Source organism: Pongo pygmaeus, chromosome 3 (assembly GCF_028885625.2).
Source record: "Pongo pygmaeus isolate AG05252 chromosome 3, NHGRI_mPonPyg2-v2.0_pri, whole genome shotgun sequence".
Classification (NCBI taxonomy): Eukaryota; Metazoa; Chordata; class Mammalia; order Primates; family Hominidae; genus Pongo; species Pongo pygmaeus.
The window spans coordinates 19,696,373-19,719,426 of NC_072376.2; the positions used below are offsets into that span (position 1 = coordinate 19,696,373).

At 39.3% G+C, this 23,054-nt stretch overlaps 1 protein-coding gene across 2 annotated transcripts in view; it reads left to right on the plus strand.

The window, feature by feature from the left end:
- SLIT2 (slit guidance ligand 2) overlaps positions 1-22,561 on the plus strand; it is a 368,435-nt gene extending 345,874 nt beyond the window's left edge. For both annotated transcript variants that reach the window (XM_054486451.2, XM_054486452.2), the window contains 5 exons: positions 179-309; positions 11,952-12,106; positions 18,910-19,198; positions 19,444-19,655; positions 20,783-22,561. In XM_054486451.2, coding sequence (XP_054342426.1) covers positions 179-309; positions 11,952-12,106; positions 18,910-19,198; positions 19,444-19,655; positions 20,783-21,024 — 1,029 coding nt within the window. In that variant the 3' untranslated portion in view covers positions 21,025-22,561. The remainder of the gene's footprint in view (positions 1-178; positions 310-11,951; positions 12,107-18,909; positions 19,199-19,443; positions 19,656-20,782) is intronic.
- Positions 22,562-23,054: the final 493 nt, after the last annotated feature.

The window sequence follows — 23,054 nt, forward strand, 5'->3', positions numbered from 1 at the left end:
ACAAAGCAATTTAAGAACAAGTCACCTTTCAAGTAATAATTTCAGCATTGTTTTCTCATAGCCATCAGGAAAACATAAACCATAGTAAAACCTCTTCACCTCACTTAGCAGTCTCTTTCTGATGAAATACGTTTGGTTGCCTACACATCCTAGTAATGCCAGGGTTACTTTCTACTAGATTGCCACAGATGAAGACAGCGGAATCCTCCTGTATAAGGGTGACAAAGACCATATCGCGGTAGAACTCTATCGGGGGCGTGTTCGTGCCAGCTATGATACCGGCTCTCACCCGGCTTCTGCCATTTACAGGTGAAGATCTCTCAGTTACGGGTAAAGGTGAAAAAAATTGCTTAATGAAGAACTGCTTCTCCTCTATTTTATTATGGAGAGGAGAGAGACTAGGTTGGCTCCAGCAGGTCTTAGGATGAGGGTATTAGTGAGAAACCTGGCAGGAACGGAGGGCATGCTCAAATTGGAGAGTGTGAGGAGGGATTTGTAAGGGGACTGCTATGCACAAAGAGGTGACTGGGATAGTACAGTAACCTGGGGCTGGAAACAAGGGATGCAGGGAGGTGTTGCTACCCATATGCCTGAAGGATCAAGAGGAGGGAGCAGTTATGGAAACTCATGCTCTGTAAAGGCTTTGTAGAGAGGCTTGCCTGCCAGAAGCCGTGACCTTTAATAGAGGTTTGCAGTAAGCTCTCAAGGAAACAACCAGCTTTTGAAATACACAACCTCACTCTCTTTCCTCCCAACAATCTCCTGTCTGTGTTCCCCACTGGCCACGCTGCATGCCAGGAAAGAAGGAATCTATAGACTCTAGTAATGTAGCTTGCACATGAGCTTCCTGGGGCTCAGAGCTGGGTAAAGAAAGTTGGAAGGGAGCTCCAGAGAATCAAATGAAGATATCCAGCACTGTGAGTAACTTCAGGTTGCCATTCATACCTCAGAGGTTTATTGAGCACTTGCTATGTGCCAGACCTGTCCTGAGCTTTAAGGGACAAAGCCCCTGCTCATTTGGAACTTACACAGAATAAGCAAATGGATTCATACAATGTTGTCATAGGGAATCTTGACCACCCATTTTGGAAGTTTTCTAATGATTAATGATATTAATAATATACCGGACACGTGAAATGGGTGGTATTTGTGGGGTATAATTTTTAGTCCTTATTGCATAAGACTATCAGAGCCCGTCTGTTGGAACCCAACACCAATTCCCTGACATCCTGCAGACTATTTAGCTAGTTAATTTTTTCACATGTAGAAATTCACCCTTTAGAGAAGGGATCACAAACTCCTAAGCAGTCAGTTTTTCCAGATAAGTAACATAAATGATTAAACAGGTCAAGTGCAAGAAAATAATATGCTCTCACCCTTTTATTCCGTAAAAGATCTAAATTTTTACATAAGTATTATTTTATTATAAATAGCCTTGATGTTGGCAATATAAAAGAAGTAGTTGTGACTGGAATGAACCAATAGTAAATATTTGTCAAAACAGGATTTCATCTACTCAGTTCTCCGTGGAGAAAATATGGACTTAGGTTTTTCCAGACTCTTGGCTTTTCAGGAAAAAGGCAGAAATATGGGGTTTTTTCAATATAAATTTTCTCTCCTTTAGATATCAGTGTGCATTTTTAATACTATATATAATGAACAAAACATATCTGTAGGTCAGACACACTTGGCAACAAACGAACAGGCACTGATTATGACATAAAGTGGAGACGCTGGCCTGCATGTTATTGATATTCTCATATGTATCAGTGTGCTTCAAAAGTCTTCACATCTTATTTGATGCTTCATAATAGTTCTGGGAAAGTACATGCCACTTGTAGCCATGAATGAAATTTGATATCCACCACTTGTGAATATTTGGAGCATGGAAACAAACACATAATTGTTGGTTTCCAAGTTGAATACAATACTGATTTTATCTCCAAATGGTGATGAATTAGTGCCAAGATTTTAGATATTACGAGGCCTTAAATTTTCTTGCCTCAATGTGTTTCAGCCCATAAAAAGATTTCAGAAATTTGTGGTTCATTTTTTTTATTTTTTTTTAATTTATTTTATGTAATGGTGCAGCACAGAACTCTCAGAAGCCATAGTAAAGGTTTTTGGTTTGGCTTATTAAAGCTAGCATTCATATCACATATGCCAAAATATTTCTAAATACTTTGTAGAAACCCAAGTGATTATATCCGAACCAAGGACCTACCATAACGAGTTTGTTTGAGTTTATGTTCATTGCCATTTCACCTAACAAAGGATGGAGTGTATCTTGTGACATTTATAAAGGGACTGTTATGTTGCATTTTCTTTTTTTTTTTTTTTTTTTTTTGGAGACAGAGTCTCACTCAGTCACCCAGGCTGGAGTGCAGTGTTGTGATCTTGGCTCACTGCAAGCTCCGCCTCCCGGGTTCATGCCATTCTCCTGCCTCGGCCTCCCAAGTATCTGGGACTACAGGTACCTGCCACTATGCCTGGCTAATCTTTTTTGTATTTTTAGTAGAGACGGGGTTTCACCGTGTCAGCCAGGATGGTCTCGATCTCCAACCTCGTGATCCGTCCATCTCATATTCTTTGTTAGGAGCTGCATGCCCATGTTTCTGCTGGTGGATCATCTAATAGAGATACAAAATGTGAGGCCTAGAGCAAATACAGCTTTAATTTAATTATTGCCTTTTGGCTTATGACCAAAAAAATTTTCTTGATTTTCCAATCCAGAAAAGCTATGACCTTATTTTTTAATAAAAGAGGCAACAATTACCAATAATTCAGATATATAGATATGTATAATACATTTTATTAACATATTAAATATAAAATAATATTTTTATGTTGAGAAAATTAATAATGTAAGAAAAAGGAAGAAAGGAAGGAAGCAATGAAGAAAAAAGAAGGAAGACAGGAAGGAAATGTAAGGAAGAACAAGTATCAAAGGAGATAAATATAAGCACTTACATTTTCATGTATTTGCACAAAGAAAAACTAGACACAGACAAAAAAGAAATAGAAACAAGACTTCCGCATGAATACCATTTTATATCTATTTGATTTTTGAGCCATTTCAATGTCATTACCACTCAAAAATATAATTGAGATAATAGAAAAAAGCAGCTGCTCTAGAGATAGTCGGGCTTGATTCAAGTCCAGCTCTGTTATCAACTAACTGTGTGTCTTGGACAGATTGCTTCAGCTCCCTGGGCCTCATCTGGCAAATGGGGATAACAAATAATAGTGTCCTTTTAGCGAGATTATGGTAAGAATTGTACGACATGATAAATGTAAAATATTTGCAACGATGCTTGGTAAACCATAAACAATGATGGCTACTGGTATCACAAATTCAGGATGTCCAAAACTGAGTTTATTTCATTTGCTTCACCCAAACCTGTGTTCCCATTGCATTCCTTCTTTCATTGAAAGGCATAACAGGTGCAATGGATCTACTCTTAATCCTCTCCTTTCCTTTACCTTCAATTTGCAGTTTTTCATAACTCTTAGCTCTGATACGGCTAATTTTTTGGCCTTTTTTCAAATGCCAGAAAATGCCAAGCAAGGCAACCTCTGTCCTGGGCCAGGCCTTTATTAAAATCTAAAATCTTTGACGAAAGATAGTACTTCTCCATCCCTGTAGTAAAATCTATCAATAACAGTGTTGCAATCAGCTGTCCCATAAGTTGCTAATAAATATTTTGTCTGGGTGAAGTACATTTTCAAATTTTGATTTGTTTCCACTTAAGTTCAGTTTTATTGCCATAATTCTGTGTTATATAAAATTTACTTTGGTAAAACATTGTTTTCCAAATTTTGCATTATTAAATATATTATTGGGCCTTGCACTTGGAAATAATTTTACACCTCAGGTGCATCATTTCAATTGCCTGTTTAATTCTCCACATTGAAGAAAATTGATTTTATTTTAGCAAAATGAAATCTGATAAAATGAGGGGAAAGTAATAATACACTTATTAATTCTATAGGGTATTTTTGGTTAAAATTTATTTTATATGTCAACTATTGTTTCATATAAATCAGTATGAAGACAATTATTTTATGAAATTATCTCTAGACTGGTAATTTGCTGCCCTTCAAAAAGACTTTCTTTTAATCTAGATAAGGGGAAACATTTTTTACAAAAGTTAATGAAAAATATGTGCTTCTTTCTTTAAATTTAAATTAATGTCATTTTCCAAACCAGACAGCCTCTTTGAAAACACAGCCAACTATATTAAAAGTTAAAAGACAGTAGTTAACATAGCTTGAAGTGTATTTAAGAAAACTCAAGATGTAGTAATTATTCTTTTAGCGCAGAAATAAAGTAGTATGCACATTTTCTAATCTTATCTGTTACATCCAGATAGAATATCATGGCTTCTTGTAGACATGCCTGCTGTTAACAGCACCAAGCATGCAGGCAGTAGTGTAGAACAGTTGTTTCCAAAAGTCTGCATTGGAATCACCTGAAAAACATGTTAAAATACAGGTGTTGGGCACCACCCCTAGTTTCTGATTCTGTAGGTCTTAGCTAGACCTGAGAATTTGCATTTTTAACAAGTTTCCAGAAGATCTTGTACTCCAGGGACTACACTTTGAGAACCCCTTGTGTAAAAGGAATATGTACTTTGAGAGCTGATTGTCTGCATCTCTTCTCATATCCAAGTTCTACAACATCATGCTTGATGCTCACATTGAAATCAGCCATGTTGGGAGTATTCCCACCACAAAAATCAGCAAACCCAAAAATCCAGGTTTTTGTTCCTGTTTTTTTTTAACAGTACCAGTTGTTAAACATTTGCCAACAACCTACTGCCTAAAGGACTGTAACCAGCAACGTAGATGAAATGAGCTGCCTAACAAGGGAATGGATTTGGAATATGGCGCACGGGCCTAATCTTTACAACACTTAGAGAATAGCATAAAGAGGGACTTAGTAATTGTATTAGCCCATTTTCACACTGCTGATAAAGACATACCCGAGACTGGGTAATTTATAAAGAAAAAGAGGTTTAATTGACTCACAGTTCCACATGGCGAGGGAGGCCTCACAGTCATAGCAGAAGGCGAAAGGAATGTCTTACATGGTGGCAGACAAGAGAGAATTGAGAACCAAGCGAAAGGGGAAAATTCCAATAAAACCATCACATCTCGTGAGACTCTTTCGCTACCATGATAACAGTATGGGGAAAACCGCCCCCATAATTCAGTTATCTCCCACTGGGTCCCTCCCACAACACGGGGAATTATGGGAACTACGATTCAAGATGAGATTTGGGTGTGGACACAGCCAAACCATATCAGTAATAGTGCCGTGAATGAATGGAAAAATGAATGGCAGCCTAAATTTAAGCAGTAGGTCCTCAGACAGGGCTACAGTATTAAATTTTTATTCTCAAGTAGGCTAATAATCTGCTGTCTTTCAAAGTGACTTTCTTTTCATCTAGAAAAACATAAACTTTTTTTAACAAAAGTTATTATTGAAAAATAAGTGCTTCTTTTTTTAGATTCAAATTAATGTCATTTTCCAAACCAGGTAGCTTCTTTGGAAACACAGCTAGCTACTGTTTAAAAATAAGAAAATCAGATGAACCACCTTACTATTGTACAAGTTTTCATATTTAGGCAACCTGCTCAAATTCAGGGGACTTTCTGTCACCTACTGTTACATTTGATTGGCTACATACACTCTGGTTTGCGCAATTTAGAGGCTTGCATTTCAACAAAAATACAAAAGAAACCCAACAAAGATTATCTCTGTATCTGAGAAGCTCAGTCTCATCAGGGAGACAGACAGTAGACAGAATCTATATGGTATTCTTGTTTCCAAGATGTTTATTCAGCCATTCTTGATATGCCATACGGAAAGTTTCCCCTGTTTACTAGCTTATAACCTTGGGCAAATTGCTTCATTTCTTTGTGCTTTATTTTCCTTATCTCAATAAATGCAATTAGATCTGCTTTTCATGTTTGGTTATGAGAATTGAATGAATGTAAAGCAACTAGCATCGTGCTTGGCACAGAGTCGGCTCACGATAGTGAGTAATGCTGATGATTCATGGATACTCTTCCTGCTCAGATATCCAGATATTGAAGAATAAATACCCAAGTGGGAATTTTATAGCCTGACATCTCACTGTACAGTATGTTCAAGTTTAGAGAAGCCTTTCTAGTTTAGTGAATTTTATTCACATTGATCTGTTTTAAAAGTACTGATTAAAATATTACTTGAAAAACTATTTTCTAAAGCTTTCTTTTGAAAAATTCTTATAAGTATATATAGATATCTTTTTGTTGTTGTTGTTGTTGTTTTGGAGACAGAGCCTTGCTCTGTCGCCCAGGCTGGAGTGCAGTGGTGCGATCTCGGCTCACTGCAAGCTCTGCCTCCCAGGTTCATGCCATCCTCCTGCCTCAGCCTCCTGAGTAGCTGGGACTACAGGCACCCACCACTATGCCTGGCTTTTTTTGTATTTTTAGTAGAGATGGGGTTTCAACCATGTTAGCCAGGATGGTCTCCATCTCCCGACCTTGTGATCGATCCACCCACCTCAGCCTCCCAAAGTGCTGGGATTACAAGCGTGAGCCACTGCACCCAGCGTACATAGATATCTTGAATCTCATTTGGCTTCCCATTCCTTTTGACTAAAGAGATAGGCAAGGATACTTTTTAGTATCACTCCCACTTCACAGGTGAAGTTATCATCAGCCCAGAGATACCAAAATGAGATGACCAGTTGAATTTGTTTGGTTTCCAGTTCCTATTCCAAAGAGCAGAATATGCCACCAGATACTTTAATTTTTTTTTCTTTTTTTTTTTTGAGATGGAGTCTTGCTCTGTTGCCCAGGCTAGAGGGCAGTGGTGCAATCTCAGCTCGCTGCAACCTCCACCTCCTGGGTTCAAGCGATTCTCTTGTCTCAGTCTCCAGAGTAGCTGGAATTACAGGCATGTGCCACCATGCCCAGCTAATTTTTGTATTTTTACTAGAGACGGGGTTTCACCATCTTGTCCAGGCTGGACTTGAACTCCTGACCTCGTGATCCACACGCCTTGGCCTCCCAAAGTGCTGGAATTATAGGTGTGAGCCACCGCACCCAGCCCAGATACTTTAAAATTTTAAGGCAAGAAGTTGAAGCACACATAAGGAAAAACAGTCTGTTTATTAAACTACAGAAATACATTATGTTTATCATTGTTAATGTGTTGTGTGTAAGCAAAGTAGAGAAAGACAATCAGAGACATTTTAAAGCCCCTTTTAAGCCCCAAGTTTCTGAATTATTTTTCTGTAGCAGACCGCAAACAGTTGGGGAACTGCTTTGTTTTCATGTATCAATTTCCAGTATATAAATTCAAGAAAACAAATCTCAGGAAACAGGTGAGCATAGTAAAACTAAACTTCATAGTAATAGTAATAAATGCAATTCAAATTCCCAGTGGAAAGGCTCAAAGTTAAGTGGTTCGCCTGTAGTTTTTGTGAGTCATAAAATACCTTGTTCCCTAGGGAGTGGTGAAAGAGAGTTTATCAATACTTATCAGAACCCAAAAGGATGCCATGCATTGCATGTGGGTATGTAGGAGACAGCTGCTATAGACTGAAAAGTGGATTATGGCTTTCTAGCTCAGGCAGTCTTACTATATAGCAACTGATGTGTCGATCACTGCTTTTATTTTATTTTATTTTATTTTATTTTATTTTATTTTTTGAGACAGAGTTTCACTTTGTTGCCCAGGCCAGACTGCAGTGGCACGGTCTCGGCTCACTGCAACCTCCGCCTCCCGGGTTCAAGCAATCCTCGTGCCTCAGCCTCCCACATAGCTGGGATTATAGGCACCCGCCACCACACCCGGCTGATTTTGTTTGTATTTTAGTAGAGACAGGGTTTCACGATATTGCCGAGGCTGGTCTCGAACTCCTGAGCTCAAGCAATCCGCCCATCTTGGCCTCCCAAAGTGCTAGGATTACAGGTGTGAGCCACCGCGCCTGGCCCACTGCTTTAATTTTAAACGAATGTGTAGACAAAGGATTCCTGGACATCCTCCAGTTTATCTCATGCTAGAAAAGACAGCATGAAACACCAAGTTAGAATGTTATTAACTCTGAAAAATTCTCTTTAGGTCCCATGTGTAAAATACCATCTTAAAAACCAAATTGGCCAGTCGTGGTGGTTTACATCTGTAATCTCAGCTCTTTGGGAGTCCAAGCCAGGAAGATCACTTGAGACCAGCCTGGGAAACATGGCAAGACCCTGTCTCTACAGAAAAATTTAAAAAGTAGCTGGGCATGTTGGCATGCAGCTGTGGTCCTAGGTACTTAGGAAGCTGAGGCAGCAGGATCACTTGAGTCCAGGAGGCTGAGGCTGCAGTCAGCCGTAATTATGTCACCATACTCCAGCCTGGCTGACAGAGTAAGGCTCTGTCTCAAAAAAAAAAGGAATCTAAAATCATGAACTTTACTGTACTTACCTGTTAAAAGGTCAAGATGAGGCTTCATTTAATTCCAGGGAGATATAAATGGAATTAATCTCAATGATAAGTCTTGTGAAGTTCTGGTGTGATCAGACTTTTAAAGCTTTTAGGGAGAGAAAATTATAGTCAGTCTATCTCACTCATAATCTCACTCATAATTGGGAAAATAAAATCCAAACTCAGTTTTTAAATCCATATAATTTATATGCATTCTTCAAACTCTCATTGTAAGATGATTACTTTTATTAACAATTCAGTGTTTTTTAGTAAATGAATCAAGTTTTGCTATCATACAAGGTAATTTACTATAGAACTTTATTCCCAGGCTATTTGGGACAGAAATCATGTATTAAAAGCTTGTTAGTGGTGAAAACACGTGCCATTTGTCTAGGAATAGGTATTCCTCAGGTTTTCGATTGTAAAAGTAGTACATAATCATTAAGAGCACATACACTTGAGCCGGACAACCTGGCTTCAGAACTGTTTAGCCACTAACTAGATGTGTCACCTTGGATGTCCTCAGTGCTCACCTCTTGTTGTGAAGCTTACATGAGGTAATACTTGTAAAGTTCTTAGTACCTGGCCCTTAGTATGTGATATATAATCCTTTGCTCTTACTATTTGCCCTTCTCTTAAAAGGAAGAAAAATCACCTAAGGTCACACTAACCAAAGATGACATGTCTAATGAGAGCTAGGACAAGCTGAGCAAGATTTATCTCTCAGCATTATCCTTGACGATACTGCCACTGAAACTTCCAACTATGTTTTATGAAATGAATTTTCAGAGGTCTTGTCTTAAACATACTTGAAGTGTAATGATTATCTATAGATATCATCTAGGAGTATTGCTAAAAACATTGATGTATGTTTTTCCTAATACAGCTCCCTTGTATTTACTTACCATATAGTTTCAGAAATAAATAATACATGGCTGATACTTTAAATTAGCTTACAATTAGCAAGAGTTTAAGACGTGTACTCCAAAAAAGAATAAAAAGGAACAGAGGAAGGAATAAAGGAGCAATAAGCAAAGTGAGTTGATGATGAAACTACCTACCTCCAAGTTCCCATCTGACACACTGCATTAGGGTGTTTAAAACCGTAAAGTGTGTTAACTTAAACCATACAATTGTACTGCATCAAACACCGTCATTGATGATGACATGCCTGAATTGACTGTCTAAGTCCAATATGTGACCAAGAATCCATTCCTTGGGAATATATGGGCCTTTTCTTTGCAATTTTAAAGAGAAATGGGGGCCTCATTATTAATATTTATTAAGGTTGATGTTGATAGGACATCCATATAAAACTACATGGAAAGTTGTATATAACCTCAAAGTAAAAAGGAATTGACTTCTACTCTATGTCTGTCTTTATTTTAATGTTTTACTTTAAAACTTTTAGTAACTTGATTAAGATATGCCCCCAAAGAAGTTATTATATTTCTGCCAGCCTTTAACATTATCTTACAATCAATATTTAAAATAAAGCTAAATTCTTTCCTAAAGAAGATTCAGAAATGGTATTGAATTATTTGTATCATAATGATCGTGGTTGGGTGGGGGGCTGATATGATAGTGATGGTGATACTAATATCTAACATTAATTTTTGCTATGCTAGGTATCTTTCAGTCATTTTACATAGTCCTCAAATTAACCATGGAAGGCAGAAATATTTATTAGCATTTACTGAAGAGAAAACTGAAATATATTAGTAATAAAGTAACTTATCTAAAACAAACACTTAATAAATGCAGGACCACGATTCAAATCCAGGATTATCTGACTATAGAGTCTATATGCTTAACCATTAGCCGATGTTACTACTTGGCATACCCTCTTAGAAGACAGTCATATTTAAAACCACTAATGGATGATGTGCAACTTTACTTAGAAAATAATTTTCTGGTCTATTTTTTCCTCTGCCAATTGTATTGATGTTAAGTGTTAGGATAATTAAATGTGTAAAAGGCAAAAATATTGATTGACATATCTAACATTTAATTTTATAAAGTTGTTATCTGAGACAGGCTATCAAAGATTCCTGCACACGTGGACTCTTCTAACCACTTAAACAGAAAGAATGTCAAATGTTTTCACAATTGTGCAGAATGATTTCTCTTGTTCTCAAATCAAAAAAACGTTTTATTATCTGTCAGCATACAATGGAATATGATTAGACTCCAGTGGTGAGAACCATGCAGAAATATGTTAATGCATTTTTCTATCATTCCCTAGACTTTGACATTTTACAAATTTAAATATCAGTGCCTAGAAATTTAAGCAGTCATCTTGTATTCAGAGTATTAAGTATTCACATTTAGGAATAATCTATCACATGCTCCCATGTTTCCATGTTGGAGCCTTTTTCAGTCTTCCCAGTATCCCAGCATGTTAGATCTTTAATAATCACCATTAACTTTTTGACGCCAACTTCCATTACGCCATGTTTTTCCTGTATCATGAAAGGTAAGTACATTCTTAACACTGCACTGTGTATTGGTCCTATTTCTTCTTTGGTCCTGTTTCATTGGTCTGGTTTGCTTTTTTCCCTGCTGTAACACCAGAGTTAGATATGCAACTACACTTTAAAACCATGTAACACATATTTACTAATTGCACTCAACTTCATCTTATTTTTTAATCCTAATTTTCCATTTCCTTTTCTTCATCTTTTTGTCTTTATTCACTTCATCAATTTCTATAAGCCCTTCCAAGGTTTTTAGAAGGTGACAGTAATAATTGTTAGGCCTGGCCCTTGAAAATTATAGAAAAGAATCCAGAGAGCCACTGTCATTGCAATATTTCCTAGATATCACTATGTTAAGCATTTTATTTAATCTGTTATTCCCATGTCTCCACTGAGCATAGATAGCTTCTTCACAGTAATATCAATTGATGAAAATGCACAGAAAGTAAGAGGATATTATTAACAAATTTTAAAAAGTATTGAGATCCCACCAAGTTGGTTCTCCTTGCATTTGTGTGTGTGTTTGATTCTGACAAGTCCTAATATACAGTTTTTTTTAAGAGCAGAAGCCAGCAGTTGCCTAAGGTCAATGTGTTAGGGTGTTTTTGGCACAGGCCTAGGTTCCTTGTCTTTTCAGTACAATTTGAAATAATAGTATCTTGGTAAATGGAACTTTTATGGAAGTTAAAAGCAAATGTATAAATTATCCTTTGGAATCGCTACATATTGAGAGAATGTGGCTGGATGATGATGAAATATAGTTATTTCTACTTCTCATCATAAAAAAACAAACTTATTTTGTATTCAGTTTCTGAGAAGCTGAAATCAATCACATCTCCCTGAAAATGCCTATTTTCGAAAAAAAATTCAACTACTGGTCTTTATCTTCATTAGTGTTAGATTGCCATCTCTTTTCCCAAGGAGCACTTATCAAAGTTTGTATTTTAACTACCTTGCTTTAATGAAAAGAAAATGGAAGAATCAGCCATTTTTTTTTTCCATTGTAGTGTGGAGACAATCAATGATGGAAACTTCCACATTGTGGAACTACTCGCCCTGGATCAGAGTCTCTCTTTGTCCGTGGATGGTGGGAACCCTAAAATCATCACTAACTTGTCAAAGCAGTCCACTCTGAATTTTGACTCTCCACTCTATGTAGGAGGTAAGCTGTCTTCCGAATTCAGTTGGTCCTCAAACCCTGTGGTTCTCATCATGGATGAATTCTGAAGTTTATTAATGCCTAGTGCATCAGTATTTGTCATTGACCAATAGTGATCAATCATTGAAAGATAGATAGCAAGGACAGAATAGAAAGATCTTTAGGTGGGTATTAAAGGATCATTTTATTATCCCATCTCTCATTCTAACTAAATGTGTCATCTGGGTAGAGAAGGACATTAATTAATATTTATTTTGTATCAATCACATATGCTAGGTGATTTATACATTATATAGTTTAATCTTATATTTGATCTGGTCTATGGAAAAGGAAAGTTGGTTAGAGGTTAAATCATACAATCAAGAAAATGATAAAAAAAAAAAAAAAAAAAAAAAAAGGTTAATGCAAACTGGAGAGTAGATGACCCCACCGCAACTCCCTTAAGGAGGCAAACCCTATCAGCTCAGTCAAATGTTACCATGCTGGAGCTTCTGCATTACCAGTTGCTAATTCATCTGGATGATAGGATAAGTATCACTGTAATCCAGTGACTGACTGAATGAATGAATGAACAAATTAAATGTGCAAATTATATAAGAGTAACAAGAAATAGTTCTGTTCCGCTAAGACCTTAAGGTGAATGAACAAGAGACAGGGTTGGAAAGGTAGGTTAGGACCTGAAATCATAGAGTGAAGACCCTGGGCTTCATGTTTAAGTGAAAAGAAGGCAGATGAGTGAATAAATGACAGACAGAGATATAAGCAAAGTTCTATAGGAGCCCATCGGTGAGGACCCGCAAAGGAGGGAGGTCCCAATCTTGCCTCTATTTGGAGGAACAAATATAAACTGGAGGCATAGAATTTCAAAATTCTGGTAAAAGAGCCAGAAAGCAGTTAATGCTGAATTGAGAAGCATTAGATTAAATTACATTGAATTTATTTGAATTGACTGATAAAACTAACTTATTTTACAGATAAATAAGTAAAAGCTTTGAACAGGTTAGTGTACAGTTTCATCACCATGACAGATATTTTCATGAGTTTCACATCATTTTCTGAAAAATAATAAACCTATGCTACACCATTATCTCAACCACTCAAAGCCTTCTTTTCAGTGCCTCTAAGTCTAGGGCATTTCTGTTTTAATAATTTCAGTAGTAGACAACACTTTGACAGAGGTCGATTATTTTAGAAACAGTTCGAAGTCTTTGGTTCAATTCTGTAAATATTTATTGAGTACTTACCACACACTAGGAACTAAGTAAATGGATACATAAAGGATACAAAGTTGAAGAAGAAATGTCCATTCTACTCCGGAAAAAGTCAGGAATGCAGAGGCATCTTCAAGTAATTATAATGCATTATAAATAAAGTATTGCATAGTGAGTCTACTCAGCAAGTTGACTGATCTGATTACTTCATGGGAATCACAGCAGGGAGTCTCATTGAAAAGCAAGTCTTCCATTCTTGCCAGCACTCCAGTTAACAGGGTTGCTTTTGGATGGGTGAAGCCAAGTCACAATTTGAGAGAAAATAAATTATATTTATTTTGAGAGAAATTTGAGAGAAAAATTTGAGAGAAAATAAATTAAATTATATTTATTGAGCACATGCTATGTGCCCAACACAGTGCTCCTTTTATAGCCTTAATGTGCAGAGACCTCAGGAAGTAGGTATGATTTTCTCTGTTTTGTAGTCCCTGAAAAGCAGTCTTAAGGATTTTATATAACTTGTCCAAGTTCACAAAGATATTATGTAGTAGACACCTCATTTAAGTCCAGGTCTGGCTGACTCCAGAGCCACCTGCATTGCCATTCACTTCTTCACATAAAGCAGAAAGGGAACAAATCTAAGTGTTGTGGCCTTTTGTTGTTTATTTATGGACTTTTCGTTCACTTGGTTTTATTATGCTCTCATTAGAATCCACTTCATTAAATCTTTCAAAGCCCCTTTAGAATGTAGTGCAAAACAAATTTTAAAAATACAGGGGCTGGGCATGGTGGCTCACACCCATGATCTCAGCACTTTGGGAGGCTGAGGAGGGAGGATCATGTGAGCCTGGGAGGTTGAGGCTGCAGTGAACCATAATTGCACCATTGCAGTACAGCCTGGGAAACAGAGCCAGACACTATCTCAAGAAAAAAAAAAAAAAATACAGGATGAGACTGTTTAAGTCAGAACAGCCCCCCACCCCCCCAGCCCCTGCCAAAAAAAAAAAACAAAGGAAAAAAAGTTTTAAACTCCAAAATGAAAAGTATTTATCCTTCTGAAGGCAGAGGGCCTGGAAGAATTCAAACAGCACCTCTGTCCACCCAGGCCTCAAGAAAACCACTTTCATCCCAGTCCCACTGCCAGTGATCACCATGGGCCCACTTTCTCCCCACTTAGAGTACAGTCTCAAGGGTGACTCAGATTTTCAAAGCACAAGGAACCTGTAAGACCACAGCCTTGAATGCTGTATGGCAAGGCATGAGAAGCAGAGGGAGAAAAGGAGAGCGAGGTAGCTAAGTTCCCTTTAAAAATGGTGACTACAGCCGGGCATGGTGGCTCACACCCGTAATCCCAGCACTTTGGGAGGCCAAGGCGGGCGGATCACGAGGTCAGGAGATTGAGAACATCCTGGTTAACACAGTGAAACCCCGTCTCCACTAAAAACTACAAAAAATTAGCCAGGCATGGTGGCGAGCACCTGTAGTCCCAGCTACTCGGGAGGCTGAGGCAGGAGAATGGCATGAACCCGGTAGGTGGAGCTTGCAGTGAGCCGAGATCGCACCACTGCACTACAGCCTAGGCAACAATGGGAGACTCCATCTCAAAAAAAAAAAAAAAAAAAAAAAATGATGACTACGATGAGATACCATCTCACACCAGTGAGAATGGCTATTATTAAAAGTCAAAAAATAACAGCTGCTGGCAAGGTTGTGGAGAGAAAGGAACACTTATACATTATTGGTGGAAATGTAAATTAATTCAGCCATTGTGGAAAACAGTGTGGTGATTCCTCAAAGACCTAAAAATAGAGCTACCATTCAACCCAGCAATCCCATGACTGAGCATATAGTCAAAGCAATCTCAATCATTCTATCATAAAGACACAGGCGTGCATATGTTCATTGCAGCACTATTCATAATGGCAAAGACATGGAATCAACCTAAATGCCCATCAATTCTAGACCGGATAAAGAAAATGTGGTACATATACACCATGAAATACCATGCAGCCACAAAAAAGAATTGAGCTAATGGCCTTGGCAGGAACATGGGTGGAGCTGGAGGCCGTTATCCTTAGCAAACTAACGCAGGAACAGAAAAACACATACTGCATGTTCTCACTTATAAGTGGGAGCCAAATGATGAAAACACAGGGACACAGAGAGGGGAACAACACACACTAGGGCCTAGCAGAGGGCGGAGGTTGGGAGGAGGGAGAGGACCAGGAAAAATCACTAATGGACATTAAGCTTAATTCCTGGGTGCCGAAATAGTCCGTACAACAAACCCCTTGTGACATGAGTTTACCTGGTTTGTTATACGGTAACACATATACACTGTTGGTGGGGAGCGTAACCCTCATATACCCCTGAACTTAAGATAAAAGTTAAAAACAAACAAACAAAAAAAACAGGGATGCTGCCCAAGGAGGATTGCCTGAAGGTGTTGCCTCAGCATCTGGGGAGAGGCAGCCCCTTGGTGAGTACATGGAGAGGCAGCTTAACCTACCCTTGGGTTATCAACTACCCATGATATGTGCTTTACTTGACACAATTATTTTTTTTTTTTTTCTGAGACGGAGTTTCGCTCTTGTTGCCCAGGCTGGAGTGCAATGGCGTGATTTTGGCTCACTGCAACTTCCGCCTCCCGAGTTCAAGTGATTCTCCTGCCTCAGCCTCCTGAATAGCTGGGATTACAGGTGCCCACCACCACACCCAGCTAATTTTGATATATTTTTAGTAGAGACGGGATTTTATCATGTTGGGCAGGCTGGTCTCAAACTCCTGACATCATGTGATCCACCCACCTCGGCCTCCCAAAGTGCTGGGATTACAGGCATGAGCCACTGCACTCGGCCGACACAAAATAATTTAATTTTCATGTTTTTCTGTCTATAGTCCAACTGAACCCTTATTACCTAATGGGGAAAAAAATCAATAAATAAGCCCCATGCATGGAAATCCATGTATATGCAACAAATGCCCTCCTTGCCCCGCCACAGGACACAGGACCTAGGCTTGATACTTGGTCTCTTTATTGCCATTTTGAGGCCTGTAGAAATAAGGCTAAAAGCTCTTTGCTAAGTTATCTGTTGGTTGATTGATTAATTGATTGATTGAATGACTTCCAACCAGGTCCATGGCGTAGAGGAAAGGCTTTAAAAAAATCATGGATCTGGCCGGGTGTGGTGGCTCATGCCTGTAATCCCAGCACTTTGGGAGGCCAAGGCGGGTGGATCACCTGAGGTCAGGAGTTTGAGACCAGCCTGACCAATATGGAGAAACCCCGTCTCTACTAAAATTACAAAATTAGCTGGGCGTGGTGGCGCATGCCTGTAATCCCAGCTTCTCAGGAGCCTAAGGCAGGAGAATCTCTTGAACCCAGGAGGCAGAGGTTGCGGTGAGCTGAGATCATGTCATTGCACTCCAGCCTGGGTGACAAGAGTGAAACTCTGTTTCAAAAAAAAAAGAAAAAAAATCATGGATCTACTTCTGTTTGTCAATGAAGACCTAGTTTCCTAGCTAGCACGTGAAAAGATTGACTCAGAATTCTTGATTTTATGATAGCCTATTAAAAGTCAAATATATGTATGATGTCTAAACATTTTCATTTACAAATTACTCTAGTCAAAGCTGGGCTTTTTCTAATTGTTAGCTTTGGAACAAAAAGGAACAGATTTACTAATTATTTCTCTGTCCTGTGGAACTTTGCCAATCTGTATTTATTCTTGACATGTGCACATATGTGTGTTGTGCCTATATCAAAATGAGCTATTAAAAATAGTTTTGGAAGAGTTCATTTTTAACCACTGAAAAAAGGACCATAAATGTGTGGTCATTAAAGTCCTTATGATGGATGGATATGGTAAAATTAGAAAAACTTACCCCAGGGCAAGGAATTTTCTGTCACCAGTCCTTTCCTGGAAATGGTAAGTTTCATCCTTTTGACCCTGCTCTAGAAAGCAACCCACAGCGAGAGGGACATAGACTAAAGGCCTGTACTCACAGAACTTCACAGCCAAGAGACTTCATTCAATACCTGTCAAAGTGTAACCATGGACTACCTGAATCACCTGAGCTGCATGTAGATATTTAGATTTCTGCACCTCTCCTGTTCCTACAGGATCAGAACCTCAGAAGGGGGAGAGAGAGGAGCCTGCAAAGCTGCCTTTGGGCATGCACTGCTGTTGGTTCTTACGTAAACAAACTTAGGACAACTTCTCTGCTCCATATGCTCATGGTATATAGATGACAATACTAAGCCCCAGAGAGAAGAAATAACTGCTCCAAGTGCACACAGAACCGGAAATCCTTACCGTCTAACCTAGTGGTTTCGTACACCTAGCTGTCTGACTTTGGCGCCTGCTTTGAATGCCAATGGATGAGTCATTTCCTATGAATGGGAAAGGAGAAGGTGGCATAAGTTCGGACCCAGAGTATGCTACAGTTCTTGGTCTTTAGAACCAACAAACCCCCTGAAGAGTGAGAAACTGGGTCTTCCTCAGCCTAGAACTTCCAGCCAGTAGTCCAGAGTTTAGGCACAGCTAAAGCATAACTGGGGGGTTGTGGGGACGTGGTGGTGGTGTAGCCAGCACTCTGAAAGCCTCCAGCACCCTCCCCCCTTCCCTGGATGGGTGCCTTCTGCAGGATGCCTTCCAGGGACTAAGGGTCTGGCTTAGGCGATGGAAAGATTCTTCCGTTTTGCCAAAATGAGTGTTACCAGATGACTGTTGCTAATGGAATGTATATATACAAAGATTGCAAATACTCTGTTTTTGAAGGGATTTCTTTTTTATTTCTGATTTCTTGGACTATGAAGTCTTCACTCTTAATTAGCAAGAAAGAAAAAATGATGTGAATGAGGTGCTGTCCTGAGAAGAATCAGGAGTGAGTTTTTAGGCATTGACATCATTGACCAAGCTCAGGGATGTTGCCAGGAGTGAGCTGGATTCATTGCTAACTTAGAATGTGGAAGGGGTGGGGTGATTGGTCACTGTGAACCCCAGCTCTCAGCTCCTGAAACCTGGTGGACCTAACCCTGACTCCAGAGATAGAGGAGGTTCTTCTCATCGGCCTAACTCTAACCTGAGCTCACTGGGTCACCTTGAGCATGTCATCAGGGCTTTCTGAGCCCTAGCCCCTTGTCTTTAAGATAAGGGGTAGAATTAGAGCACCACAAACTGACCTTTATAGAGCTCCAGACTTCCAGGAGTGTGTGCCTGGAGGTGGGGGGTGGAGGACAAACAGAGAGGGAGCATTCCCTTCCCCCAGTCTTGCCTTTAAGGACAGTAGCTCTGCCTCTAGGTTTTATATATTTGTGTACATGTAAAGTTTTCTTTGAAGCAAATTTTAAAGATTAACCACCAATGAACTAGGTATTTTATTCTAGTTGTGGATTAGAATTTCCTGGAGCATCTTCCAATACAGAACAAAACAAAAACACACATCTCTTCTCCACTTCACTGCCCTACCACCCTGCCCAAATATCCTGCCATAATAGGTTGGCAATGAGGTCCCAAGCATCAGTATTTCTGAGTAGCAAATGGCTGAGAAATCCCCAGAGAGCCTGACCTCTGACCTGGTGTTCCTCCCCAGGCATGCCAGGGAAGAGTAACGTGGCATCTCTGCGCCAGGCCCCTGGGCAGAATGGAACCAGCTTCCACGGCTGCATCCGGAACCTTTACATCAACAGTGAGCTGCAGGACTTCCAGAAGGTGCCGATGCAAACAGGCATTTTGCCTGGCTGTGAGCCATGCCACAAGAAGGTGTGTGCCCATGGCACATGCCAGCCCAGCAGCCAGGCAGGCTTCACCTGCGAGTGCCAGGAAGGATGGATGGGGCCCCTCTGTGACCAGCGGACCAATGACCCTTGCCTTGGAAATAAGTAAGTTCCTGCTGCTTGGGAGTTGAGCACACACCTGAAAGCCTCAAAGCCAAACTAAAGGAAGGAAGGAAAGAAGAAGGGGAGGGGACGGGAAGGGAGGGGAGGGGAGGGGAGGGGAGGTTTGTTAGGCGTTAGCACTCTGTCCCTTATATTTTCTCGATCATCCTCCATTCTTATATCACTTCTGTTCATTCTTACCTCCTCTTCTGAATGCATTCCCACTCCTGTGTTCCTCCTCCCTGTAGATGCGTGCATGGCACCTGCTTGCCCATCAATGCATTCTCCTACAGCTGTAAGTGCTTGGAGGGCCATGGAGGTGTCCTCTGTGATGAAGAGGAGGATCTGTTTAACCCGTGCCAGGCGATCAAGTGCAAGCATGGCAAGTGCAGGCTTTCAGGCCTGGGGCAGCCCTACTGTGAATGCAGCAGCGGATACACGGGGGACAGCTGTGATCGAGGTAAGCCAGCCCCACCGGGCACCTCATTCTCTTGGCAAAGCAAGAGGGGTCCCACGTCTTTGAAAAGAGAGGGAGAAAAAGTGAAAAAAAAAACCAACAAAAAAAAAACAGGAGCAACAGACACAGACAGAGGGGAGTGACAGGAGAGAATACTAGGTCTACGCACTGCTTGCAGTTGCTGCTATTGATTTATTTTCAAGTATTATGAAGGCACCAGCTGTGAAATGGCCTTAAACCTCCACCACAAGATTGTACACAGCCTTCAGATGCTTCTCACAAGTTGATTTGTTGTGAAAGAAATACTCCTTTTTACCTGATGGAGAAGCACATTTACTTTACTCCTGTCTTACCTTTACCGGCTGTTCTCATCCATATATATTATCAATTCATCTTCTGGCACAGAGAAGATGGTCCTCATAATTCTGCTCTAGTTTTAGTACAAAATGACCTTTCACCTTAGAATCGACTGATTTATCACAGCAAATCATGTGGGTGAGAGGAACGGAAACAGGCTGACTTCTTAGTTCACCTTCCTCCTTCTCCTTTATCTGCGTGATCAGAGCTCGCCTGGCCTCCAGCTGGCACGGATTTTGTTTTGTGTGTCAGAGGGACGAGACAAGAGGAACGTGCCCATGGAAGCTTTTAGCAGATGTCTCTTTTTTGAACTACATACTTTATACTGGGGTAATTTATGAAGTTAATGGAATGTTACTTGTATTAAGTAACAGATTGGATAATATTAAACTCCAGGTCTAATAAATAAAATTGCATACTCTCTGAAACTGCTCCCTGTGGTAAACAAAACCAGCTGTTAGTAGTGTAAAAACAGAAGATGTGTATTTTTTTTTCCTTTTTTGCAATGAAAGAAAATATTTAGGAATCCAATTTTCTTGTCACTGCAATAGCATTGTATTTATAGTCTACATATATAGCATTCACTTTGCTGAAGATAGAGACCAAAAAGAAGTATTTTTCAAAGAATAGGAGGCGTGCCACCAGCTAATAATATGTAAAGCAAGTTACGAAGGGGAAGCAAAGGCTTCGGAATTAAGTTGTGGATTCACAGTCACTCTGCATGACTTACAGTGACTGTTCTTAAAATGCTTGTGCTTTTTGTTCTTTTCTAGAAATCTCTTGTCGAGGGGAAAGGATAAGAGATTATTACCAAAAGCAGCAGGGCTATGCTGCTTGCCAAACAACCAAGAAGGTGTCCCGATTAGAGTGCAGAGGTGGGTGTGCAGGAGGGCAGTGCTGTGGACCGCTGAGGAGCAAGCGGCGGAAATACTCTTTCGAATGCACTGACGGCTCCTCCTTTGTGGACGAGGTTGAGAAGGTGGTGAAGTGCGGCTGTACGAGGTGTGTGTCCTAAACACACTCCCGGCAGCTGTGTCTTTGGAAAAGGTTGTATACTTCTTGACCATGTGGGACTAATGAATGCTTCATAGTGGAAATATTTGAAATATATTGTAAAATACAGAACAGACTTATTTTTATTATGAGAATAAAGACTTTTTTTCTGCATTTGGGAAAAAAAAAAAAAAAAGAAATGCTTGAACTAAAGCTTCCCCTATGCTGGAGAAGTATGAGGAAAGGTATATCTGGAGGCATTAGAACAGCGATGGGAACCATTGCAACTCGGGTCCGTCTTTGTAACATGCTGAAGACAAGCAGAAGCACATGCACGAGGGACAGCACATGCTGTGAAATTGCCCAGAGCGTAAAACCTGTGTACCCTCCTTCACATCAACCAAGTTCACTAGGACATACCAAGCACATGCATGTGAATGAGGATGCAAGGCAAGAGAACAGAACTCCAGAATTCACAGATAGAACAAATGGATGAGAAATATTTCATGCAAAATATAAAGTGTCCTGAGGATCTGGGTTCCATTCACGAGAGGAAATGAAAGTGCTAAAATAAATTTTATCTTCCTTTTAAATGTCAGCATGTCAGCAGAAGCAGCACACAAAAGTCTTTACCATTTTCCAGTATTAATTTTTTTGTAATATAAATGATAAAGGAGATGATAAAGAACCAATAGATTATTGATAAATAAATTAGTAATAATATGATTTTTTGTTTCTATGAGTTCTAAACAGCCCTATACAGTATTCAGTTTCCGTGAGAAATATTTATTGTATCAAAGTACATTGTACTTAACATTTTAGGCTATCCTTTTACTGTTCCTTGATGCTTTAATATATATTAATTTATAATTATCCTGATATTTTTGTACATTTTTCAAACTTAAAAATCAGGATTTTTTTTTTTTGGCAATAGTACTAACATAGGGTTTTATCTTGGGATAAATATGTGTTGGTCTGTTTGTTGACCTTGACATCTGATCACTGATGTCAATGACCTACTGGCCTCATTCAGGACACCTGCAGAGAGTATGCAAAGTCCAAGAGAGGAAAACACAAATCTGTATGTGAGATGGTCATTGTACAGAAAGAAGTGGCCCCTCTGCAACATGTCCTCACAGAAACGAAATGGTGTGTAGCAATCAACACTAGAAAGTAGACCTTTTGCAAATTAATATGTCCTTGACCTTTTTTGCCCTTTTCTGGGGGTGGGGTGGGGATAAAAAGACTGTCATGTCAAGAACTGTGACTTTTTTTCCCCTCAAACAATAAAACTCCTTTATTATCTTAATGCTCCCAAGTTAACATGTTTGCTGCTAAATTACAATGTAGAATTGATAATGATTTATAGTGAACTGTGCTCTTCCCTCATTAAAATCCCAGGGTGCCCTGTAAAGATGCAGATGTTTCTTCCCAAAAATTTCTTTTTTTACAAAGAAAATTAGATGTACATGTATAATTCAGTGTGCTTTGTCTTTCTCCAGACTAATATCAGTTACACTGCTGATGTTTGTAAATTAAACAGATATTTACTTCATTAACAGCTTGGTGGTTTTCTTAGAAATTGCACAATAGGCCACTCCTTAAGAATTTATTAATCAAAATGATACAGAAGGAATAAGGAAGAAAACCTATACCTTTTTGTTGCCCAAAAATTGGTTTGAGATTTACATGTTGTTATTTCTGGGGACTGATATTGGAATGGCCACATAAGAGAGATGGATATAAAAACATACTATTTGCCTGAAAAAAGGTATTCAATTATTTTTTTCAAAAAAATCGTAAGATGAAGTCTAACTAAGATGAAATGTTTTTGTTTTTGTTCTTCTTTGTTTCTCCCTCCCCAACAGAACCGGGTAGAAAACAATAAAAGACAGCCACTCTTAGGCCAGGGTTGGTAACATGAAGGTGTACTATCCAGGACAGAGAAACAACATTGTCTGGGAGTAATAATCCTCATCAACCATGATAAGATTTTGTCTTTGTTTCCCTGTAAACAAACAAAAAAAAACAACCATGCACACACACACACGC